The sequence below is a fragment of the Camarhynchus parvulus genome, chromosome 2 (genome assembly GCF_901933205.1).
Source record: "Camarhynchus parvulus chromosome 2, STF_HiC, whole genome shotgun sequence".
Classification (NCBI taxonomy): domain Eukaryota; kingdom Metazoa; phylum Chordata; class Aves; order Passeriformes; family Thraupidae; genus Camarhynchus; species Camarhynchus parvulus.
Window position 1 is genome coordinate 140,421,056 of NC_044572.1, and position 27,348 is coordinate 140,448,403.

A 27,348-nucleotide genomic window follows, 5' to 3' on the forward strand; every position below is an offset into this window, starting at 1 on the left:
CAGCTCTGCTTATTTCCCAGGCAGGGGTAACCTTCGGGCAGTTTGGGCATAGAATCATTTGCCATGGGGAAATTCCCATCCACAAGAGGAAGGAAAGAAAAAGCACACAAAACTGACAGTTCTGAAGAGGATTTCATCCACCAGCATCAGTGTGAGCCACGGGAGCCTGTGCTGAACCCTGCAAGGGTGAAGGCAGATCTCTTCACAGCAGTTTCACTTGCACATTGCAGCCAGCCATCCCCAAATGGGAGTCACCAGAATCTCCACAGCACTTTATTGTCTCCTGGCCATGACATTGCACTCCAGGCCATGGCTTGATGCAGTCCATGAGCACCAGGACAATCATGTTATAGAAGGTGATATGTTTTCTTGCACACTCTGAGTTGAGGCAAGACCATCTCTCCCTTTCTGTGAATTTTATGAAGAACCCAGAGACGACAGACACAACCAAACCCAAAGTCTGTATTTCCTCCAGAAATCCAAGCAAGACTTCTTATGGGTACCAGTTTGATTTAATTTTTTTTCTACATATATATTTATACAAAGAAGATGCACCTAGAGCATTTTCCAGCACACCTGCACTGCAGAAAGGCTGCCTGTTCCCACGCCTCTCTGTGCTGCAGGGCCCCAGCAACACAGTGTCCAGCACAGCAGACTAAGCCCTGACCAGCCCTCCAGAGATAATCAGGTTAGATCATCTAATGGTCCTCCTGGTCCTTAAAAAGAAAATGAGGTGTGAATCACTTTGATGCTTTGAAGCCCTGGTCCAGTTTCTCCCACAGACAGAGACCAGCCACTGCAAGATGAAACTCAAATCAAAGCCAAGTTTTACTTCTGTGGTCAGCAGCACAGACATATTTCAAAACCAAGGTGAAGCAGATGACCAGAGAAGAGAGGTGAAGCCAGACAGGCTTCTCTGTCTGTAGGACAGGGAGACATTCAGTTGGTTAAGAAACAAAAGGCTAGGGAGACAGGGAGCCTGAGAGGCTTTCTGGCCAGATGCTTTCCATAAGTAAATCCTAAAATGGCAGCCACTGGTCCCCACTATTCATTCACTCTGTCATTCTCACCCAAGAACAGTTCTCACATCAGCTGGACATAGTTTTGTCTCTTGTACAGGTAACTGAATAATTCTCTGATCTTGCTTCACCCTAATACTTCATACAAGATTTTTTAAAAAAAACCTCTGAATTGTGCAGTAGATGGCTATTAACAAGGATAACCCAAGAGGCTTTTTTCTAAGCTTAGAAGCTACTTTTTCTCCAAGACTGACCTGTCCAGTTGCCCATACTAGAGCAGCTCACAGATATTTAAATCGTGCAAAGCCATCACTGTTTAGTGCTTTCACAGAAAGCTTCCCCAGCAGAATTAATTAGCTGATAAATTATATTGAGAACATATCCATCAATCCTAGGGATGCTGTTCCTCATGTTTGTGCCAAAGCAACTCTACTCCTACTCTTCCATCAGCATAAATGAGTTTAAAAATAGCCTTATAAGAATATTTAAATGGGTTTCATTATAGCTTAAACTAGTGAGAAGACTGACAACTATTCCCACAAAGCAAGCTCCCTGTAGAACCTTTCTAAATATCCTAAAAGGAGATGCAGCTCTACCTGCAGAATTGAAATCAAAAACAAGTTAAGAAAAAACAAAAGAGAGGGTAAGTTATTTCAAACAAAGTGTTCATTGCTGCATGGAGAAGTCTTTGTTCAAATATATTGCATGTAAGAAATCTTATTATTCTGTAATTAAGCCCTGAACTAATATGGCCAGGGAAGTAGAGCCTTAAAAACAAGGCTTTCAGGATTGTCTAGTTTGACATCTTCTTTACATGGCAGAAACAAGTTTGTCTGCCTTAATCCTTCCTCTACAACCACTGAGAAAGGTCTGTATGTGCTATAAGAAAAGCACTGGAAGTTTCCAGGGATCAAGAAAAGAAGAGTATAACTTCAGTTACACCTAATCGCATTCAACCCATCAATACCGCATCTTGCTCATCTCTTGTTATTACCAATCCTCTCGCAAAATGAGGCTGTTCTACACACATATTTCCCAATCATCCATCTTAACGCAAATATGCTGAAAATGTTGCAGGGAACATGCAAGGCCACAGTCAGAAAGGAAAATGCACAGAAACCCACAGAAGTTGAAAACAAAAAACCACAGGTAAGCCTCTTTCCAATAAAAACAAACAATGCCCTCTGCAAAGCAAAACTAATTGTACCAGAGAGGGAAATCCAGACAGAGCTACGAAACACCAGAAAACAAGTTACCCCTGACTTCCTTTCAAAAAAGGAAAAGAAAAAGAAAGTGGGGGGAGTGTGAAACTCTAGCTGCCCCCTGGATCTTGTGAACAGTTATCCACCTATATCCACCTGTCCAGTCCTAGTAATGCTTTGGGATAGCTCTGGGCATGCAAAGCAGCATATCTAGGATCCTAAATAACATTCCTGAAGGAATTAGGTACCAGGAAATACAGACCCTCCACCTTTAATGCAGTCGCTCTGCAGGAATTACATGGCACCTCACACATCTCCAAAGCACCATCTCACCCTCCAAGCAACCTGAACAATCTTTGCAGATCTTAACATCAAAAGAAATTCTCATTGCTATAGACAGGTCATACAAAATAGATGTGCCTGACATCCAAGTCTTGGGGGTCAAACTACCACTTCACACCTCCATCCAGGAGGATGTCAAAACCTCTACAATCCAGGATTATTCTTGGAAGTCTTTATTTTATTCTCCCTTTAAACAGAACTAGATCTCCCTTTAACTAGAAATCATTGCAATTATGTAAATTGCTGTTATCATATTGCTTGCTTTTAAAAAAAAAAAAAAATTCTAAATTTTATAAATTATAAATTTTGTGCATCTAGTTACTGAATCTATTGTTTGAGACAAAATATGTCATCACAAGACAAAGCTAAAGGAAGAGACTCCTGTTTGCCTTGTGTCCCTTCAACCTTTCCTAACGGCTGGAAGCAGTGAATCAAAGGTAAAATGAACTGACTTGCCCCAGTTTGTTTCCGTGCAACTTAAAGCTGCATCATCAATGTTTAATGTTTACTCCCATTGGTCACAAGAAGCTTTTTATATGCTGAATATGTTCCATCTAAGAGACCTTTTCTCTTAAAGAAAGCTATTCATACATCTTTCACTTTATGGATATACCTAGTAGGCAAGAATTTTGAGTCCAGCTTCCTTCTTTGAAAAAAAAAATCACATGTGAAAATAAGTTGAAACCAAACTGACTAACTTGAAGTAAACAAAAGTTAAGCATTAACAAGAAAACATACATTGCTTTATCCATGATGATCACGACCTGAAAAACTGAACTCTAGAGAGGCTGAAATTCAGACCAATTTAAACAGATTAGGCAACAGTAAACACTGGAAACAAGGAGCTTTGGAAAGGATATTGAATAGATGAATTTCTTAAACTGACCAAACTTTAGCCTTCATTAACCAGCCTAAAAGGACAGGACAGACTTCTTGCCACTAAGGCTCAAAAATCCCTTAGCAGTATTCATGATGGGCAGATGGGTGGCTGTACGCGCTCTTCTGAAGGCATTAGCTTTTTTCCTGTGAGAGACCCCATTAACCATAACATAAAGCCTTAACAAGAAAGCCTCATTCTAACAACTGCATTTGCTTTAAAATACTCAGATCTAAACTTTAGGCTTAATTATTGTGCATAAAGTTGCCCTAAAATAACATCTCAACCAGTTTCTTCATTGTCTCTAGAGATGCACACAAGTTTAGTACTTTCATCCTAGCTGGGAATATACATGAAGAAGGCTTTTTCTCCCACTCCTGATTTTGAAAGCCATGTTGAATTAGTAAGGTTGCCAACAAAGAAAACATGTTGTGAAGAACAAAGTCTCTGAAAGCAGGCAGCCACTTCAGACAGAACAGCTAAAACACTTGTGAAAGTGCAGCTTGAGAAAAATGGAGTTTATAGCTCTGAGTGAAGCCGGCCTCAAGCTTCCAATGAAAGATTAAAATCTGTTCATCTAAATCAATTATCCGTCCTGAGCACACGTTGTGCACTTGAACCCAACAGTCTGGGGAGGGCTTTGCATTACAGTACACACTCAGTACAACACTCATTTCCCCAGCAGCAAGCTACATTTCAGCTTAATAGCTAAAACATTCCCTTGACTACATTTATAACCAAGGCTCCTGCCTCTACAGCAGCTCCATAAGTTACACATGAACTCTTTACCTTTGAACCAAAGTGACTAACGCTCACACAGAGCTGCTATTCTCCATGCAACACAACCTAGATTTAAAATGGATACACAGTCACAACAGCATCCAACAGAAATGTGCTCTGCTGGACTCCAATGATTTTGCAAACTGGCAGAAAATGAACAAGCATTGAAAACAGGGATAATCCATCACAATATGCACTTAAAGTATTTACTAAATTTACTTGGGATTTAATTTATTTATAACAACTCAATGTTCTGGACTTCCATCACTATATTGTGTAAATGTAACCAAGTCTTACTCTAAGATTCTCATTTCAGCACTCTGCTTAGTACCTGTTTGAAAGAAAGGGAGATTTTTAACTTCTACCCAAGAACAAAGGTGAAGATGATTTCCCAGCATCATGAGTCATTATAGTCTTAAATGACAGTTTCCAATCCTAGTTCTCAAACTGTAATCTGGTCATATATCAGTGCCAAATTCTCTCTGATTATTCGAATGCATCATTACTCTCTTGACGCAAATAGTTTAATCCAGTCATTTATTGGGTTTTTTAAAATCACTGTAATACTTTTACTATGGACTTGCATACGTAAACAGTGAATATAAAAGATGACCTGTCTGAAAGGATTTTTTTTTAAATAAAACCCCTCACTTCTTCATGGATATGTACTGGATGTCCCCTAAATGTTCCCAGCACAAGACACCCAGCTCCTCTTTGTCCACCATACACTTCTTCTCTACACTCACCTTCCTCAGCCTGCTCCAGCATCCCTAAATACCAAATGAGTAAGAGGCTGCTCTGAGGGTGGCCAAGTCAAGGCTCCCCTTGAGCTGTCTGAGCCAACGGCACTCCTTGTATGTACACATGTCCATGTCCACGGGTACACAGGACATACAACTCCACCCTCTCCTCAGAGATGCCTGGCTTCTGGGGAAGAGGGCTTGGAAGACAAGCATATCTGATATATATCTCCTTTTCTAGCACAGCCAGGAAAAACAACCTTCAATCATACAAAATGACATCTTTACACTTCAGACTATTTCATCAATGCCCCAAGTTTACTTTAGAGATCAGGCTTGATCTCATCACAATTTGGGGAACTTCTGGGGTTGGGAAAAAAGAGACCAAACCATTGCTGCCTGCCTAAGTCCAGCTTCTGTACTTAGAGGACTTGTCTGGACAGTGAGCACTGTTCTGTATTCCTTTCTCGCCTCCATCACATTATTCAAATTTTAAAAGTGAAGATAGAATAAATAGAAGAGTCAGTTTCATTTTCATGAACCTGACCCCTGGACTAATTCTAGACTAATTGTAAATGGTGCAAATCAGGCTTTGCATATTGCCTGGCACCCTGAAAGCCTACAGCCTCTACAAGCCAAGCTTCAGCACTCCCACCGCTGCTTAACTCTGCGAAATCAAATACATTAAGCAGGTGTGTCTGGGACTAAGTAAGGGCAGAAGCTGGTCCTGCAGACAAAAACACATTAACAATGCTATTTATCATGCTCAGCAGAACAAACACCAGCTCTGCTTCAAAATAGAGTATTGGCAATACCAATGGCTGTTACTCTTGGGAGAAAATGGACCCAGTTCCCAGGCATATCTTTCACTTCAGGGTGGGCTGAAGTGACTCCAGGACAAACACTCATTTATGTATTCTTCAGTGCTTCCATCTGGCAGCTCTGCCGAGGGAGGGGAGTGGTGTTAGAGAAAAAGACATCCTCCCTCCTCACCTCCAGCTCCATTTTGCAAAATGCCTATTTTTAGCCCTCAGTGTACACACCAAGGTGCACAGCACCACTACTGTAGTAATGGCAGCCACAAACCTGCCTGCTTGCTTGTCATCCATCAAGTACTCGCACAGGGCTGCATGGAACTGCAGAACAGGCTCAAATACTGCTCCAAACTGAAGTCCCAGCCAGCTCCTTGATATTAGTTACTATAGAAACCAGTCCCTCGGCACAGGCGCTCACAGCAGGAAATCATGCAGATTTCAATTTTACATAGTAATAAATGCTGCGGGAGAGGAGAATTTCACAACAATTGCAGGGGCTGATTGTACAAACTCAGACCTCTTCTACCCCACGACACTGCAGATGAATGTGCCCACTCACACAATTGCCACTGCTCCTAGTTTTGAAGTGGTTTCCACAAAGCTTCAGTTGAGATGGATGCTGGAAAGGTGGTAGCATTTTTCAGTGGCTTCATTAGACTGGAAAACGTACTCACTTTTACATGCAAGAAGCCCATGTGAAAACAACAAAACAAGCACCAACTGCAAAACAGCAGGAAGATTTAAGCATGTATATAAGTACAGACAGCCCAAACATTTTACAGGAAGTACTGTCAGGTCACAACCCAGGGCTTCTTTGGAAATAGCCCATCCTCCTTTTCCTCTCCACCCTGTCCAAAAAAACAACCTCAATAGAAGGCAGGACACAGATTAATCTGTAGAAAAAAAACTGTTGTAGAAAGCACAAAGACAAGAAGGAAGACTCTGAGGCCTGAAATGAAACAGTGATGTAATATTATTCTAACTTTTCAGAAGTAGTTCTACAGGTTGGGCTCCATCATGCGTGGGAGTGGAAGAGGAAGACATGCAGCACAATTCACTTCTTATCCCAGGCAGACCTGAATTTTCTACTGAAATTCAACAACCAGTGGGGGCTCTTGCTCGCCTTTCTAACTGAGCCTATAAGCCTGGGCAGGTTTTACTACATCAACCAGGGAAGAAAAGAGCAGGGAATGGCTTCACTAAAGAAAACTAACATGAAGGGAGGAGGGAAGGGGTGAACAGCTTGCACAGCAACAGGGACAAACATTTGTGCTGGCAACAGCCGACAAATCATCAAGCAAACAGAAGGACAAGAAAATGAAGGAAGCTGGTCTATTTTTAAGCAAGACCTCATTATTACCATGAACATGCACTGCTTCCCAAGAAGCAGCAGGTATGCAAACATGAGATGAATCATATCACAGAGTAAATCACCTGGCAGCAGCACACTCGTTTGCATGGACACACACAGAGTGAACACATACGATCTACGGGCCTGACACCTACAAAAATGTGTGGAAGAGCATCCTTCTGGGAGGCAGCCTGAATTATGGAGAGTAAAAAAAAAAACCTGTTAGACAATGCAAATGTCACTGCTGCTTCTGAAAATGACATTTGTTACTGCTTTTGTTAATGATTAGATGGAGTCCATTGTTATGGACGCTCCACTCACAATTAGTCTGCTGCAGTTTGTAATTTCACTTTTTGTATAGCTCTCTCATGTCATTAGAAACACACAGTTTTTGTACAGCCAGGGTAGGAATAGACTGAGGGAATTGGAGAGAACACCTCAAGTGAAAGCACACATTCTATATCACAGTCCTTGCACAAACTCTGCCTTGTTGATACAAAGGAAGTTCACAAGTGGTTTTAGGGCATGTGGACTGGGGTGCAGGGAGGTGAACTGCAGGACTCTGGTTAGTTCTCACTCACACCCCCAGGTCTGGAGAGTTTGCAAGAAGCCAGCTCACAGCACCAAATCTGATACTTCACCAACATATGTCTTCTAGGAAGCCACCACTGAGGTGACCAAGAAACGGACAATCCCTAAATCTGCATTTCCAGGCTGCTGTGAGGCACAAAGCACGAGGCCACAGAAGCTCAGCAACTGCTCTGCAGCCTCCACAGGTTGTTATGGGCAAGGTCCATGAGGTAAGAAGCACTACCCTACTTCACAGAAACCTTGCTTAATCTGAACTGATTTTCTAATTCTCTTCCCATGACACAGAACTTCCCTTTCTCTGGTATGGCAAATAAAAAAGATATTAAATAAAACTCTATGTGAACAGATCTTCAGCTACCTTTGTTACCCAGCTGGTGACAGATTAAAAATAAGTAAGTAAGAGCTGCAACAACTCTCTTGTTGTGATTACTACAGGATTGTAACTATGTGCCAACTAGTAATTTATCACATCAAAAGGCTGCTCGAATTAGCCTGAAAGGGGGATCTCCCACCACAGAAACATGTGCTACACTGGGAAAACCAACCACCAACCAAAACCTCAGCCTCCACTTTCAAATCCACATCCCATCATCAAAAGGATGCTTTTGCATCTTTGATTCTAAACTAATAAATCATCTGAAGGAAATCCTAGAGCCACTTACAATTTATCCTCATTACTTCCCAAACTTGATGATTAAGACATTAAAAGTTTGGTTCTCTTGCCAAGACTGAAAAAATTCTTTACAGCTACAAAACCAGTATTTAGTTACTGAAGTGTAGGTGCTCTGCGTGAAGATGCCCACAGAGATATAAATTCATAATGTAGCTGGAAACAACAATCAATCCATCCATCCCAAGCCTGCAGAAAAAACCAGGATCTGATATTCTACCCTCCTAAAAGCAACACAGCTGTATAAGTAAGGAGAGAGAAAGAACCACAACCAAGTGTATGAAAAATTAACTCTGAGCTGTTCCCCCTCCCCACGCTCCCAAAGATTTCCAATTCAGATGATAGTGAGCAGACTTCCATTGAGTCATGTGAAAAAAGTCCAGCCCCTGCTATCTTAACACACCAGCCTACTTCTTGGACAAGGTACTAAAGAAGTTTGCCTCTTCCTCCCTCGACCTTTTTTTTCCCCCTTCATAGAAGCTGGTCTTGCATTCAAATTTTCTATTTAGCACACACAATCACCTGGTGGCTTTACACTCTTTCCTAACAAGATTTCAGTCTCTCAGCACCTCAGCAAGCTCGAAAAAATACTGGGTTGTAGGACATATGCAAACTCCACTCCTGTGTCACTCTCTGCACTGTACAAAGGGACATCTGACTATGTAAGTTATTATAGCAATTATTTTTGTCTGTTGCCCTGAATATTACTCCTTAGGTAAGGATAAATCAGCACAAATGTTGTCAATGACCCTGAGCTAGATTTTGTCTTGACCTCAAGGAAAAAAATAAGGCATAAATAAGTAATATTTTTTTAAGCTGCAATGCCTGCACTTATCCAAAGAAAAGACAATGGCCATGTTTTTTTTACCTGCAGTGCAGCCTTTTCAAGCCCCTAAGTATAAAATCTAGTCATTAATAACCAAACTACTTCTCTTGTGTTTGAGCATTTTAGATGTTCAGCCCATTTTGACTGCTCCAGCCAAAGGGGCTCACATCAGAAGCAGAGTTCTCAGGGTGACACACTTGGTGACAAACATGGACTGACATTCGCTACTGGTCTAGAGAGAGATAGGAACACAGAAACAGTAAATAGCACAACATGGCCTTTCTGATTTGTAGTTTTAGCTGCTGTTAAGCAGAATATCCAAGTCCCACTTCTCCAAACACAACAGATATGTAATATGCATCCAGCTTCAAAATTATCTGCCAGTGATTCTGATTTTGGTCCTGCATTTTGCATCATCTTCATGAAAACATAATGGAAGACTGAATGGCTCATTTAAATACTGTTCTTCCTGATTATTTTATATATGAAAATCCACAAAGAAAAAGTCTGGACTGTATTATTTTTCTTCAAAGACTCCACAGGAGGAATAAGTACTTATGACAGTCTTATCTTAATTGACAGGAAGCTCAAACAAAGGTTTTGCTATTTGAGTACAAGCATCTGAAATCAAAGAGGAGTCAGACTAAGGAATGGGACAATGAAAATGCCTTTCCTCTGGTGACCAGCTTTGTTTTCACTCTGAAATTAGGGACAGATCACCATCACATCTCCCCAGTCCATTGCCAGGAGCGAAGCAGTCCATTTCAGAAATGTCATACAGCTGCATGTCCACTGCTGTAGACTGTGATATCTTTCTTCTCCCCAGCCTTCATCTCTGTTCCATCTTTTTTTTCCCCTCCACGAAAATAAATAAATCAGTAAAAAACATCTTTCAGTACTGTCCATTACATTTTGCTGTAGCACCAAGACCCTACCATGCCTTGGCTCACACTCTGCCATATTTGCAGTGAGCGAGGTCCTGGTTCAGGAGGCCTAAGCACACTTGGGAGCTCACAGGTAATTCCAGCCCTGCAACACTTTGTGCAGCTCGGCACCTTGGGAAACCACTTCAATACATACAATACACATCCTGGCCAAAATAAAAATGGATCACCCAGACTAAGGGCTGTCTGAAGGGGTACTTACACACTACCTGGAACAACATGGTTGCAGAGTCTGTCCAGAACACTGATCTGCAGCAAAGGTACTATTTTAAGCAGCCTTATTAAACATGAAGAGAAGTCACTGAGTAGTGCCATAGAAGAGCTAATTGACGTAGACACTCACAAATATTAATCAAATTTAATTTTATAAGTAAAAGTGTTAAACCATATTTACATTTTTGTGTGCGGCTGAAATTTAATGAGGCTTGAAAAAAGTGCAGGCACTTTAATGTAGCACTTCTTCCACACTGATGTATCCGGCCCCTCAAAAGGGTAACATTAAAATTACTATGCTAACTTTGGTCCCTGCTGCTGCTGCATGCCATGCAGACACAAACTGAGTTTTGCTTCCAAATCTACTCAGTGCCCCTTGGTAGCTGGCTGACTACCCACAGTGTCCCCCCTGATCTCAAAACCCTCAGTCCAGCAGAAAGGCTCTCCTACTCAAGTGGAATTTCCTGCAACTCTGCATTGCCTTAAAATCCTCTCAGACATCTGTAAAATGAAAGAGATGGAAAACATACTAGATGTCAGAATTACCAAAGGCAGGGAAAACATAACTCTAGTAGCACTTGCCAAGAGGGAACTTCAAACAGCATTACAATCCATGGAATCCAGCTGGCCAGAGAAAGCTCTGTGATACACTGACACCCTCTTGAAGTGATTTAACTAATCTGCTAATATCAAGCACACCTATGTATATGCAAAACCCTTCAACATGAATGAAAAAACAAAAAACCACAAGACTTGAGTATCAGCTGCCTCATTAACAATCTCACTTTGAAGATCAATTTTAAGCTTGGGTAAATCAAAGTTTTTTGATCATCTTTCCATAGATTTTAATTTACACCTGTGCAGGTAGGCAAGATTGGGGCAGGGTTTTATTGGGAAGCTGCTGATGGTGTATTAAGTGGATATATAAGGAGCGTGCATATCTTCACATTAATCTCCCCCATAACACAAGGAGGATAGTTACTTTTCACACCTACTTTTTCAAGTTCCTGAGCTCTAGTACTTATCTACAAAGGACATTCAAATGCAGCAGAGGCAGAAGAATAGCATACAAAAAGCAAAGCAATTTACACATGCCTTTTTACATATTACTGAAAGCCAACTTGAACATATATCACATATAAACATGGTATTTGTAATGCACAGCTCTTGTCTTCATAAGGAATGTATTTTTATTGCACAAATAATCAGGTAAACAGAAATAAAATTAAATTAGATTTAAATTTCTTCCATGCTTCAGCTAGAATTGATGCAGGTAAAAACATTCAGAATCTCAAATATTGAAAGAAATAAGCCATTGTTAAAAAGCCTGAACTAAAACTCATGAGCACACATCTCCCCAAAAGGAAACTTCACTTTTAAGGTGTTCAAGAGTTATTATTACACTATTTAAGGTATATTAAGGATTTAAAGGTACCCTGAAGCACCTCATTCATTTAATATTTTGTAAGCATTCTCTTTAATAATCATAGTGAGAGATAATACAGATTCCACTGCAGACTACCAAGTTCTGCAGGGCTGTATGCCAAACAGATGCAGCTTGAATAACAAAAACTGCTACATAGATGTCTCTATTTTGTCAGAGCTCAAAAATCAAAACATCTGAAGGAATTTTGTTTTCAAAAATCTCTGATGCCAGCAAAAACAGCACACACTGCTATACAGCTAGCATTACTTTACATTAGCAACATAACTTAACAAACTCCCCCATTTAAATGATGATTCTCAGATGACCAGATCCACAGAAATCTAACATTTTGGTGATACATGCATCAGAACTAATTTCCCTGTGTTTTCCTTTGTCAGGCTAAAATCAAAGCATTGAACCAAGGGAACTAAACTGGGGAAAAAAGAGACAACTTTGGGTTGATGCACATCAAAATGGAGAGACAGCAAAGGAGGAAGCAAAAGCTGAAATGAGCTGGTTGGGAATTAATTTTTTGTATTGAGTCACCACAAAACATCAGGTACTTCACATCCAGGGCTTCTCCTACTTCAGAAGCTACAAAGAGAAAAAAATACAGCAAAGTACAAGTTATCTGACTCATCCAATCAGATTTTACCACAGGCAGAGCTCCAATTATGCCTTCTAGCTGAGCTCCAGATGGGAATGTGAAGATTAACATTGCTACCACTGCAGGATTAGAAGACAGTAAATGGCTTGGAGAGAACAATGCACCAGAAGAGCAAAGACAGTGCTTGGGAACAGCAGTAATGGCACACAAGGTAAGGCTACCAGTTGGAACAGGGACTGGCAATGATGGAAATAAACTCTCATTCTTGAACACTTGGTGACTGAAAGGAGATTGTCCCCCCTTGCATGTGTGTGCACATGTATACCCAGGCAAACACTTTTTCTTCTTCCAAAGCTAATGCTGCTGCAAACAGATTAAAGAGTAGCCAGAGTTCTTCTGTTGACTGATAAAACACTTCCATCAGCTAGATCAATGAGTCTTAAAATAACAGGCCACTTTCTGTAGAACTACAAGCAATTACAAATTAAAGGCAGCACCAGCTTCACAACACTTCAGTCATCCTACAAGGAACTAACACTGTCCCTCCAGAGCAGGCACCTGCTCCAGCATTTCCATACACAGTTAGTTCCCAGAAGAAGCATTTGGCTCATGCAATGATAAACCAGCCTCATGATGTAAAATATACCAACCTCCCTGCCTTTGTCATGGGAAGTGCTACTCAGGTCTCATTTACCCCCAGCAGCTGAACATGACTTTGGTTAATCTGTTAACTGTAAACTTTGGTTTATCTGTTAACCCTCTAAACAGGGTGAAACGCAGCCAGATGTTTGATTAGACAATCAGATACATAATTTTATATACTGGGTAAGTAACAGGGAAAATTTAAGAAAGGATTTTTCACTTCAGGTAACCACTTCAGGTAACCACTGGAAAATTGAGAGCCAGTTAAAATTCCCATATTGGAGAAAAAAAATATTAAGTTTTTCTGTTTCAATTTTGGAATAGAATTCCTTAAACTGATGGCAAAATACTTTTTTTATTGAACTGTGCCCTCACAAGTCATAGGGATTTTTACCATCACCTTCCCTGGGGACCGGTGTTTATCCCTGTCCACAGCAAGGTAGAATGACCAGTATTTGTTAAAGGAGCAAAGCGCAACCTCAGAGATAAACTTGAATGGGCACAAATGGAGCTTGGGTTGGGTGGCAGATCACAACCACCAGCTAACTTGGGAGTTTTGATTCATTGCCCAGAACATCACTTTCTAAAAATAAAACCAAAAGTCCCTTCTATCCTTTCAGTCAGGGAAAGCAGAAGACAGAACAGAGGAGCTATACAAATTTGGCATGCCTGGATTCACAGAGCTCCTTTTGTAAAGGATGTGTTCGAAGAGATAAGAGACAAGACACGACACAGCAGAAAGTGCAAAATACCCTTCAAAAACCCACACAAGCCATTTTTGTTTGAGAGTGGGAAAAGTTTCAGTCATTCTGGTATCTCAATGGAAGCCCTATAAGCCTGCCAGCATAGCTAGAAGACAAGTCCCAAGGATTTTGGTCGTTTACTTTGTTTCCCTTTGGGGAAAGCAGAAGAAAGAGAAGAGAACATGCTTGAAGGAAGGACATGTTAGAAATCCAAGTGAAGTTCTTCCTTGAGTCTCTTCCTTAGTTTATTCCACTTTCTGTCATGTTTATTATTTTATGTGAGTAGATTACCTATAATTTACAGTAGGTATGCATATAATGAGGAACTTCTTATCAGAATGTAAATATTAGCTTTAGACAGGAAAAAGAAGTATTCTTCCCTCTTGTCATTCTGACTTGGAACTCACTCCAGCAGCTGCTACTCCTCCTGTAAGCCAGAGGTAAGGGAAGTCTGACTGAGCTTGCACTCTGCTAATGGGAATGAACACCCTTCATGTCAGCAATATTACTTTCTTACTCTCCAAGTCAAATGCCAACAGCACATTAGGACTTTAAAAAATGCTACAAAACCTTTAGGGTTAGAGGTGACCAAGAGCTTCTTCCTTCACAGTGATTTATCTACACTCTGGATTTACTCTTCAGCAGCAGTCCAAGGACAGTGACCACGGGGAATGCCCTACACCAGTGCAGGGACATCTGCACACAATGCCTTGGTCACTGGGCATCCAGCATCAGAGAGAAGCAGCCTTTTGTCTCCTTCCAACTCAGCAGGCTGGAAAGAATGCCAGCTGCACTATTCTGGCTCTCCATACTCACCAATAAGCTGAGACTGCTACCCAGAGAAGCCCACAGCCCAGTAAAATTCAGTTCAACCAAGAACATCAGACTTAAAGGGGAATCACAAACAAAGTCTTTGCTCAAGGATGTAAGTACAGATCACTGTCATCATTACCGGCAGACCCTAAAGGCCATAGCATCAGCCAGTATCTGCTCTGTCTCCAGCAGCCCCACAGTTATTTATTCCAGCTGAGTATCAAGCCTTTTACATTTCCACAAGGTACAGAGGCGTCAGTGAATACAGATTTCTGTAAATCTTGCTTTCTAAAATATTATTCATCAACGTATAATTCAAATGGTAATTAAGAAGTGTTCACATGATTGATGACACATTTAAATTACAGGTTTCCAGCATTTTTTTTTCAGTAAAGACAACTTCCTTTTTCACGTGCCACTTTTTCAAAGTGCAAGTCCATCTAACAGATGTCTCACAGATCTGCTTGTCAATGTAACAAGACTTCTTTTTATTACTACAAATGGTGTAAACCACACAGCATTCTGTTAAACTCAATATTGACACATCTGCTTACCACGTGTATTAGTAGCCATGTCAGCCACTTTCTGAAAGGCATCCAAAAAGGCAGCAGCTGCTACTACTGTAGTCCTGAAATGCATACAGATAACAAAACATTAGCAGTGTCTCATTGATGCCTATTTAATTACTGCCAAAAACATTTAGGCTTATAAAGAATAACACTGTGAACTTGCAGAGGCCACAAAAAGTATGCTCTTTTATATCTGAACTTAGCCTTTTCCCTCCTTCATTTCTTAATCCCTTCCTTGCTTTGTGTTAGCACTATGGACTTGGAGGCAGCCACGCCAATTCCATGCTGAGAATTGCACAGGACAGGTGCTGTTTCAAAAGAGCACAGCCACCCTCCTTCTAGCTGATTTCCTCTGAAGAACTAATATTAAGCAGTCAAACATGAAAAACAAATCTAACACACATTATACTTCACCCATTAGTGAGCAAATTATAGCCACTGCTATTTTCAGGGAACATGCATATTTTAAGAATAAACATGCAGCAACTTCCTTTTATCTAGGATCCTAGCCAAACAATTGCCTGCATTTTTCATGAGCATGAGCATCCCTTGAAACAGAAAATTTTTTGGAAATCAGACTGGTCTGGAGTTCTTGGACAACTGGAAAAGCAGGAAAGGAAGAAAAAACCCCCTCAATTTCATGTAAAAAACAAAACAATTCAAACCTACAAAAAACCACCAACTCCCAAACCCCCAAAATTACCAAAACCCCTTTCTGATCTAGTGCTCCTCCAAGCAGGACCCTTCCTGAGAGGTACACCAGCAACCTCAGACTTCACAATCCGAAGTGTCAACCTTCCCTAGCCCAATCTCCCCTCCACGTGTGGAAAGCACCCCCAGACCTGTGGAGGACAGATCTGTTCAAGTGGACAGCAAACGTGAGTTACAATTTCCAGACACGTTTGTTCTAGATAAGCATGCCCCAGAGCCATGAACACCTCAGGTCAGTCCCAATTTCTGAAGGTTTATAGTCTGGTTGACCCAATTAAAGAGAAAAAGTAGGCCAGGGCTTCTACAATTGTGCCCTCTCCACAGTTACCTCATGGTTCTGTTTCTGCACATCTTTTCTAACAGTAACTGATTTTCTCTCCTGGTGGTGTCAGTCAGCCTTTTCAAGCAAAATCCAGAACAGGGACTATCACATTCACTTTGTTTCAAGAGCTCCTTGGTAGCCTCAAAAAACCCAGCAGACCTGCAGGGAAGCTGATCCTCAGCCAGAAAGACCACAGGACTGCTTAATTAGGTCAGATTTTATGCAAGTCTCACTCCAAATATGCTCAAGGTACAGAGGACATAACTGGCAGTGTGGTAAATGGCCTACTGACAGCACAAAAGATTTGAACACACACAGAAAAAAACACCCCAGGCATGACAGGACCAAGCAAATGCATAAGGACTCTCCACATGCTCAGGAGATTAAAGGGAGGGCAAACCCTCACTCTGACAGCTAGCTAGCAACACTGGGCTCTGGAACCAGAAAATTTTTCTAAAATTTTCCTTAACACTGTTTGTGACGTTCCTCTTCCAGACTTGTGGGTCACACTGTTATTCATGTACTATGTTGTTAATTATTAATTATATTGCTAATAACAAAGTTCCATTTCCCCAGTAACAAGATCCAGAAAGATCTGGCTCCAGCTCAAATGACATCTGCTGTCCTTTATCAGAGCACACAGAAATGAAACAGCAGCAAAAGGCTCACATTTGCTAGAAACAAACAGCAAATCCTCGAACACAGGCTTTCAAGCTGCCTGCTTCATGTTCCTGTGGCACTGCACCAACAGAATGCAACACCACAGGACTGGGAAATAAACAAAACTATGCCTCATGCCATCCCAGAAGGTTTGGAGAGTATAAAATGCTAGGAAAGTTCTCCATTTTTCCTCTTTCTCTACTTCCTCAACATCTTCCATACTCACTGTGACATGATTGCTGGAAAAGGAAAAAAAACACATGCAAGCATGGCATGTTCGGCAGAGTGTAGCAGAACAGCATATTCCAGCTGTTTAGGGCAAATGAAGCAAACCCCCAGCTTCTCTGGGAATGGTTCATAATGCAACACAGAACCACAAACCAGACTGCCAATAACCTGTTACCACTACAGGTGCTGGAGAAAAAAACTCGTGTTCTTCAGAGCAGAGAGGAGACTGTGGTTTAGGAAGAGTTGTGAGGAAATGGAGCTTGTATTTGTATCAGCAGAAACAAATTTACAAATGAATGAATTCTAGAGGTAGAATTGGTCTGAGTGCAATGCTTTGTCATATATCAAAAAATCCAGAATGCCATTTTCAAAGTATACCCCAAACCTTAAGTTTTAATAATCACCAATGTATGATCCAGCAAAGCAATCCTCTTCATTTTTAAGTCAGAAGAAAATGCTGTTAAGGCTACCAAAGATTTTTTAATATTTTGAGCCCTCTTCCCACGTAACCCCTTTGTATTCTACATTAATAAAAAGGGCAACATAGACCTAACTCCAAATGTGTGTTCACTAAACAACAGTAAACTCTTTCCAATTTTTCATCAGTAGCCATGAAATTTAGTTAATTTTATATTTATTATGTATAGCTGATGGCATATTGTGAATTTTCCTAAATACGTTAAAACACCAGTAGTAGTATTTAAAAATTACATGCAGGTGTTGACTAAGAAATACGCACAATTTTACTAGGACGTGGTCAGAAAATTATCCTTGCAAAAGCTGCATTTAATCTTAATGTTTGCACATCCAAGGAACTGTAGGGGATCTTGACTGTGTAACATAAAACTTACCGAAGCTGAGACTGCAGTTTCCCAGCTTTATTTATAAAATCTTCCCACACTGGATAACTTCCCTGCAACAAAAAACAAAACACAACAATGAACACTTGACTCGAGCATTCTGATTTTAATACTATACATCAAATTAAACTAGATGTAAAACAATAACTAAAACTGTACTAAATCCATGAACACCAAAATCAACTGCTTCTGAATCCAGATGAAATAGTAGTCCTCTAATGAGGCTTTACAGTTTTTCTGAATAGAAACACTGGGCAAGAGGGATTTCAACTGAAGCAGCAAAAAGAAATGCTTTCCTTTGGATGGATACAGCAAAAAGCAAGCCCATTCAAAGCAGGGCACTAGTATACTGCAACAGCATGTACAGACAAGCTCACAAAACCAAAGGCAGCATCAGAGTTGTTCTTCTTTACCAACTGATCATCTGTGTTTTTTCCAGGTTCAGAGCCTGTACAATGAAAGTGTGACTTGACCAAGACACCACTTCAAGCACTGCCTCAATATAACTCTGTAATTGCACACAGAAAAGCACAGCGACAGCTCAAGACAACCAGCTTTCCCAACAGCTACCGTGTCACTGCAAGACCTGTTTCCAAAACAGTCAAAAGCCTTAGAGACAATTTCTGAATTGAAGCTGATAAAACAGCATGGCACTGAGTGTATACAAAGTGCTTAATAAGGTTTAATTCTTCCCGACTTCAAGTTTCCTAAAGAATTTTCCCCATTTTTTAAGACTGAATTAAAACCCAAAGTTTTACTCAGAATATGGACAAGAAGTATTCTTGCAAGTCCTGATCTTTATTTGTCAAATTTAAAAAAAAAAATTGCTCTTTGCTCCGAAATTGCTCTCTGCAGAGCAAGTACAAATTTTCCACTAACAGCAAAAATGTGGTAGAAAGAAACCTCAACATTTCCCTTTGATTGGAGTCTAGAGAGTAAAATAAAATATCCCTGCTTCCTTTAATAAAGGTATAAGACTTGCTGTTACCAGAGCAACAACACAATAAAACCCAGATAAGGCAGATCCTCAAGGCTAACATTACCCCAGCTCTGACTGGAAGAGGTTGCAAGAAAGTGCAGTTGCTTGTAGCAAACTCAATCCACACTTATAAACTGGTCTGATTTTTGTAAGTAAACCAAAATCCACTGCTGGGAGAGACAGTGCTTTGTTTTCAGGGCAAAGACAGGTCCTTCCCCAAAAGCTGTCAGACAAATTCCAGCTTCTCAGTACACCCTGGCAAGGCAGCTCCCAGACACCTGCTTGGAAGGCTACTGGTACTCTACTCTGTTTTTCAGCAAGGCTTGCGGGGTCTTTGCAAAAAGGAAAAAAGAAAGGGAAAAGACTCCAAACAATGCAAAGCAGGTGTTCATAAAACCTTGTTATACCCTACACATGACAGAGCCAATGGCAAATACAAAAGTGAAAAAGAAAATAGCAGTTATCTGGGTGGCAAGACCTAGAATAGAATATAAAGTGCTTTGTGCTAAGCAAAAAACTGTCAGACATTTTAAAAATGAAAGAAACCCAATTATTTAAAAGGGGCAAAAAGTGCTATTTCCTTAAACCTATTAGTCTTACTGCAGTCCCTACTCTGAACCCCGTCTCTCAGTGTCACCTGCACGCAGTACATGCATTATGCATGTGCATGCCAGGAGCCCTGACAGCCCTGACAATCACCAGCACAGCCCAAGGCTTTACAGGATTCTCCAGCAAAATGCAAGCCGGCAAGCAGAGGATACCAAAGCAGCCTGATTATGTTTCCATCTCCCTGGTGTATTATCCAGCTAAACACACCTGCTGGCATGAAGGAGATTGACACCAGCCCTGCATTTTAGCCACTTCCCAGGCAAGCTTAAGGCACTCCTATCAAAACATAGCTCAGGAAGAAACCCCCCTTTTTTTTATTTTGGTCAGTCTGGAAAGCAAATTTGGAGAAGTCAAACATTTCCACAACTATTTAGTTCTTGTCTACAAAAATGCTGTTTTCCTCAAACCAAGCCTGCTCGAGTAAGCAGTAAGAGCCCACTTTGTTTAATTGTTTGCTGTATTTGTTTGGTTGAAATCAATGCAGTGTGTTTACCTGAGCTCCCTATATAGTGGCATCGAGCATCTGACCTCATTTCACACAGTAGAAAAATTGAGTTTTTGGGGATTTTTAATGTCACTGAATTAATACCTTCGCTGGTGGATTTTGTTGGAGTCCTTTTTTCACTTGTTTTTGCATTTTTAAAGAAAACCTTCCAGCAGTTTTACATTAGGGATATGAACTCCTATATTATTTGCTCAGCTTGCCATATCTTGGTTTCATACTCAGCTCAAAGTAAGAGGCATGTACTTCATCTGGCTTCCAGAACAATTTGCTCTCACTTTTCCCTACTGGAGCCACATGCACAAGCTCATCTCTCCCTCAGATCATGAAGTCACGCACTAAACTGCATCATTCCTTTCAGCTTTTCCAAAGAACATTTCCACCACCACATCCCTGCTGAAACTGAAACCCGCTTCATTCCTACCTACAGCAAAAGTGCTCAACACCTACCACCACTTTACAAGACCAAATAACCAGGGGTTTATCCCAACTCCAGCAGCTAGGAAGCTAAGGAAGTCATGTAAGCGATGCCTGTGGGGACAAACTAAGGAGATGGCAGGAATCAAATGGTGCTGTAAATCTGCACAGTGTCAGTGCCCAGGGCACCAACATCGTTCCCCAAGACCTCTTCCCGCGCCACCTGGAGCACGGCAGCCCTGCTGTGTCTCACCTCCAGCAACGGTTCAAGCTGTTGTCAAAGCAGTGTCAAGAGAAATGTTAACAGTGGTGAAAAATACACATCCTTGATTCAACATGTATTACTTTCTCAATTTAAACACAAAGAAACAGCAGGTGGAATTTGATGTCTTTGTCCAAGACACGCTTTTGTGACATAAAGCCTCATCTGAAGAATAATAACACACTATTTTTAATGCTGCCTCTCCCAGAGCTTCCTCTGCTCCCCCTGCAATTTCCAATTTCAGATGATAAAGAAACTAATTTTTCCCTTTTTAAATGTCAGGGTTACTCAGGCCTGGTGTTATCTGTGATAGCAGGAGGCCTCCCCCAGGTGCAGCCACGCTTAGGGAAGAGCCACTGCAGGATCCTGGCTCACAAATTCTCATTTAGCTCCTCATGGATTAAGCCAGGGATTGATTACAGTGAAGGTTTGTTTAAATAATTTTCTTTTAAACTGTTAAAGGATTTATCCAAGGACTATTTCCCCCAAAATAACTTTGTGCCTAATAATGTCTTAGTCATCGAGGAAGAAATTTGACCTGTCCTCCACAGCATGGGTGTTTCCCACTGCCATGTGACACTCCATGGCACCAAGGCCCCTGGAGCTCCTCAGCAGAGCTCAGCCTGTCACCCAGCATGTCACCAGAAAGCTGCAGCATGCCATTATCCTACCCCATTGCTTAATTAGTGGGCTTATAGGTGATTAGTCACCTGATCCCACAGCCCAGCTCCAGCTAATCTGTGCCAAACACAGGCAGGGCAAACACGGGAACACCTTTCAGCCTCAGGGCTGAGAAACACCCGGTGCCCCGTGCCGGTCCCTCTGTAGCCGGGCCGCAATCAGGGACACGAAACAACTCCCCCCAGGGACAGCGAGTGCGTCTGGAGTGCCACACAAACACCCAGACCTGGGCAGAGCCCTCCAAAGTCACAGCTCCCACACTGCCAGGGGGAGAAGGGTGGGCCATCGTCATTGACTGAAATCCCATCTGACACCCAGACCCCATGGACACGGGCAGATGTCCCAATTTTTGTCCACCTTCCTCACCATTCACGTCTATTTTAATTGGCAATAAATTTCATCTTCTTCACTCGGGTCTGGTTTGCTCGTGACAATAACTAGGAAGTGATTTCTGTGTCTCTGTCGCAATCATTGAGCCTTTTCTTATGATTTTCTCCCCTATCCCATTGAGGAAGGAGAGATAAAAAGCAGCTGGCCAAGATCAGCCCACCACACCAGGGAAGAGCACCAAATTATCACCAAGATGCAGCTTGGGAAAAAGAATTTAAGCCTTGGGTGGATTTTTTTTTCATTTTGGTGAATCAGCACAACCCCCCTACATAAACAACTCTACAAAAGATTTATGGATGATAGTTTTTCCGTACCTTTCAGGGCAGTGATCCCACACCAGGAATGAGAACAGACACACATGAGAAACTCAATGATTTCTCAAAAAAGGAAGGGTAGGCTTGCAGCAAAGGATATTTACTGAAACTGTTATTGATGACATCTAAAGGCAAGAATAGGAACCCAGATTGCTGTATCTAAGATTACAACTTAAGTATCAGCAGCCTTGACAGTTTTAAAACGTTCTCGCATTCTTTCTGCCAAGAAGTTATGATTCTTTTTTTCCCATTAGGCAAAAAGATGCTTACCTTATTAATTTATTTCCCTGCACCCCAATTCCCACATACAAGACTCATTCCCTCTTCAAAAAACCCTTGACAGTGTTGTTTTAAGTGCTTTCATTTATCAGAAAGGCTTTGCAGCCCTATTACCAGCTCTTGCTGACACATCAAGTACAAAGGCAGCAGGAACAGTTTGGAATCTTGTTCACAGCAACAACCCATCTAAACTTCTGGGGCAGGGGGAAAGAGCCAGGGAGGTGCTCTTCAGTAAAGCAAATCCAGAAGCTAATTCTGGCTGTTTCAGCTAGAGAGGTAACAGAGAGAGGAACCAGGAGAGAGCAGGGCCTTGGTTTTATCTCAGGGGTTATCAAAGCAGGAGCTGTATGCCTTCCAGGAAAGTACTAACAATGACTAACTGCAAGACTTCAATGAAATGGAAAAGAAAACAACTGCACAGGCTACAGGAGTAAGAACTTCTCCACCTCAGTGTTGTTCAGCTATGATAAGCTAAAAAGTTGAGTCCCAAACACACAACAGTGTTACAGAGCTCCACGCCCTAGTAACACATCCAAATGCCATAGATCTGGTTTTGGAACAAAAATTTTAACTTGGCTTGTGCATGTGACCTCCTACCCCTCCAAAGTAAATCATGCTGGAAACAAAAGATTTCTTTTTATATTTTTACCAGATAACAGAATCACAAGGATTATTATGAATGTCTCATTTCTGTGGCATTCACTACACTACCTCCAAGTAGCAAAGAGACTTTATTGTGCTAAACACCACACAAGGTCACAGATGTTACACATAACAAACGGCAGTCAGCAAGTGTACACATAGAGAATACCACTTTTCCAGAGTCCTTTAACAGACAAAACCAGGAAAGAGTGGAGGGGAAGAGCACAGGAAAACAATAACAGTCTGAAAGAAAAAGAAGGAGGGGGAAAATATAAATGAAAAAAAAAGAAAAAAAAAAGGGAAAAACAATGGTTACAGCCACAGATGTCTCAACACATTAGAAGACACAACATTTGACAGGCAGTTTCCCTTCTCAGGTAACATTTGGCACTGGAAGTTTTTCCTCTTTTCTAGAAGAATAAATAGTAAATTGGGTGAAAGAGCACTTGGCCAGCCATAATTGCATAAGTCAAAAACTGCTACCAAACACTAACACATCCTCCTCTGTACAATCCACTCATTTAAACAAGTCCACAACTCGTGGACAGGACTGCCTAGATCCTTAACAAGTAACAAAAGGTCTTGCAACATAAAGGTGAGAACAGAATCAGCATCATCTTGCCTGAAGTTCATAATTGCTCTTCTCCATCCAAAAAACTCTGCTTGTTGGCTTTGCCTCTTTCTACTCTGAAAAGCATCAACAGCTTGTCTCATGAATGTTCCTAAGCTGCATCTAAAGTCTCAAATCTTTCTACACACTGAAACAGGAATTTTGCTGGCAAGAGAAACTTCATTCTTTATAATGATATAGAGATGTACACAAAATCTATTCCATCACTCCTTTGGTTTTCAAATACACACATTCACAGAACAGCTTAAGTTAGAAGGGACATTTAATGACCATCTAGTCCAAGCCCCCTGCCAGGAGCAGGAATATCTTTTACAAGATCAGGTTGTTCTCAGCCCCATCCAGACTGAACATGAACACTTCCAATGATGGAGCATCCACAGCTTTTCTGGGTGACTTTCTCCACTGTCTCACCACCTTCACTGTAAATTAAATCAATTTGTGTCCAGTCTAAATCTACCCTATCTACTCCCTATTTCTTATGTTCAGAACAAGAACTCAGCCAAGTCCCGATACTGATTTCAAGAGCATCCCTGATGCTGTCCATCATCTCTTTCCCAGTGGTGCAGAACAAGAAACAATCAGTTTGGCTTCAGCAGAGAAGTTTCAGAATGCACAACCTATTCAACTAGAAGACCAGGTAACAGGCAATTCTGAAATGTCAGGCAGCTTCCTTCACTAGAACTCTTTCAGGAAGAGTAACACATTTGTGTAGAGGCCTTGCAGAAATACTGCCACAAGACAAGGAAAGGGACCAGCTGAATTCAAAGTCCCATCTGTCTTTCTAAGCTGAAGGTATTGCCAGGCATAGGAAAAGTTTGAGCTCCATCAGCAAAAGGGACTCTCAACTTGTGCTGGGCCAGGAGTGAAAAGGCACCAACAGCAAAAGACATGAACTTCACAGGATCTCACAGCAAGAGCTGAACACCCACAGCACTGAACACAGGAGCAGACAGGTACAGACTCAGGGTCTGAGAGATTATAGTGTATGCAGGTGAAAGTAAAAGCACATCAAAGATCAGAACAAGATGTCATTTAAGCAGTAACTACCCTTCAGGAAAGAAAGCAGGGGTAATTAAAATCGGAGTCTTGTATCCGTACATTTACTTCCATTATTTCTGCCTCTTGTTTAGGGAACAGCAGGATTAGAAACTAGTTTCCCTCAGCATGCATACTATAAAACAGGCATGCCAAGCTTTGCTTTTCAAGGACACATTATCAGAACACTGAAAATTATGCAACAAAGCGCTGCTGAAGACATCTCATACGCTATTAAAAAACCTGTCAACTGGGTACTTCTTCTCTGTATCACAGAACCACATTTAAAGTATTTTCAAAACTGTTTAGTTTTTAGTTTAAATAGTACAATTAGAACAATAAAGAAAACAGATAATGACATGGAAAGAAAACAAGACTAAAATCCAGTCAGTAAAATCCAGAAAAGGGTGTTCACACCACTGGGGTAAAAAACCCAAACAACACCACCACCACAGATACCCATTTTTTCTACATTCTCAAACCACCTGAAGAACTCTAAAGAATGCCCAATTCCCATAGCAGCAGCATTGAAATGCAGCACTACTTTTCAAGAGCACACATTTTTATTAGATCTCACTAACCATTTAAAGAGGGAGAGGGAACCTAAGTCTGGTACCATTCTGTTGTCAGAGCTCTGGAGCCTTTAATTTCTATTATAATAATGGCTGTAGTGTGTTAGCCCGTGCTTAAACATCCCCAGTGGAGGATACCAGTTGCTCTATGGCTGTGACTCCAATGTAGTAGTAGTACAGCAAGGACCTGTGAAAACTCATCCTGGCTTACAAATCCAACTCATGAGCCTCCTTCTATGCCAACAGGGACCACGTCAAATTTGTACTGTCCACAGTTCAGTTTCATGGTTTATAACATAAAGAAACTCAGCTCCAAAGCAGCCACTTCATGGTTTAAATCCAAGATTGGGTAATTAGCAAACAAAAGTTAGACTCGTACTGTGAGAAAATACATCATGCATAAACATAGTCTCTCCTTCTCCAAACATAGGAAGTTATTCAAAAGACAAGGGGGCGGTGGGAAACAACTACCCACAGCATCTAGAGACCTTTTATCCCATGCCACATGAAAAAAGCTGGACATTAAGTAGTCTTCCAGAGGAAGCATTTAGTTCCACACTCTTCACTGCAGGTCTGAACAAGTCTGCAAGCCTGAATAGCAGATTTCTCCTCTGAGACTCATCAATACCGCCTTTCATCCACTCAATCATTAAGTGGCCACTGTACATACTCAGCAGCTATTTTCTAAACCCACAATATTTCAGCTGGATCAAAATGAAGATAATTAAAACATCAGGAGGCATTCAGTCAAGTTAATACCTGCACAGGACAGCCTCAAGCCAACAGCCCTGTGCTGGTAATGTCACCAACACCACTGGGGTCTCATCACTTCTTTCCAAGCAAGCAGAAACCCTAATTTCTGACCATCCACTCAACACAATCTCCATCCCACAAGTAGTCATAACAATCTTCAGGACCCAAACTACTAACAAGCACTTGAGTTGACCAGGAAAGTACCTACTGGGAGAAAGGCAGCAGCCAGGTACCCACGCTTTTAATGCTTATTGACCTTTGCCTCATGACAGACAATGAAATGCAGGTATATGCTTAATGCAGGCTACTTTCTTTCCATTTTACTCATGAGAAGATAAATAATCCCTTTCAAGCTCCAAATTAGACCCTTGGTTTGCTCATGGGCAATGAGCATCCATGTGGTTTGTTCATGGATGGTATTGTTAGGAGACATCCCAAATAAAGCTTTACTAAGAAAAAATTCTAAATTGTGCCTCTATATAGGTAGCTTCAGAGAAATGACAAAGCACACACGTGAATTTTCTGGCAAAAAAAAAAATACATCTCATGCTCGGATGAGAAGCATGGTGGCGGTTTATGTGGAAGAAAGAATGAGAACAAACGTGAATCTTTCTGTACCATCAACCAAGTGTCTCTAGTTACACACTCATCAGCAGCATTTTACATACAACACAAGCTCATTCCTGCAAGAATGGTTTGTTAAAGGATGACTGCACTCCAGCTAGCATCCTAGGATTCAAATCAACTACATATCACTTATGGTTGTTGACCAGAAGAGGGAAAAGTACAGAGCTCACAGAAAACCCCACAAGACACAAATTCCTCATGATCAACCAGCTTATGGTTAAGAAGTTAGAGTCAGGCTTCCCCACTAAAAACTGAGAGAGGTCCTGTAGTTTCAGTTCCAGGAAAGGAGTTCAGGACGCTTTTGTTGAGAATTTATCAGTCATCTTTAGATGTCATCTCTTCTGCCTGCAAACACCAGATTATCACAGGGGTGAACAGCAACACGTCTTAATCAGTAAAAACAAAGTAGTGTGTACATGAAGATAGAAACCCATTATACTGGAAGCTTAAACAACATTCCCTCATTAACTCCGTGTTGTAGATGCACCCAATTTCTTCTTGTCCTAGGGGGAGGGAGTAGAAGTCACTAAACCTGCAGCCATAGCTTGCCTTTCTCTAAAATGGGAGCCATTCTTTGGAGCCAAGTCACCCAGAGAGCACTTTGAAGATGAAAGCTGCTATGGTCTTAGCCACAAAGCTACCAGACATTTTGTCTCCAATCCTTCCAAACATCTTGGCGTTCAAGCTATCTCAGCCCAGCAGGA

At 41.2% G+C, this 27,348-nt stretch overlaps 1 protein-coding gene across 17 annotated transcripts in view; it reads right to left on the reverse strand.

Moving 5' to 3' along the window:
- The window catches only part of MTSS1 (MTSS I-BAR domain containing 1), a 127,193-nt gene that overhangs the window by 92,313 nt on the left and 7,532 nt on the right, over positions 1–27,348 (reverse strand). For all 17 annotated transcript variants that reach the window (XM_030943924.1, XM_030943915.1, XM_030943906.1 and 14 more), the window contains 2 exons: positions 17,943–18,004; positions 15,156–15,229 (listed from right to left, as the gene is read on the reverse strand). In XM_030943924.1, the coding sequence (XP_030799784.1) occupies positions 15,156–15,229; positions 17,943–18,004 (136 nt within the window). The remainder of the gene's footprint in view (positions 1–15,155; positions 15,230–17,942; positions 18,005–27,348) is intronic.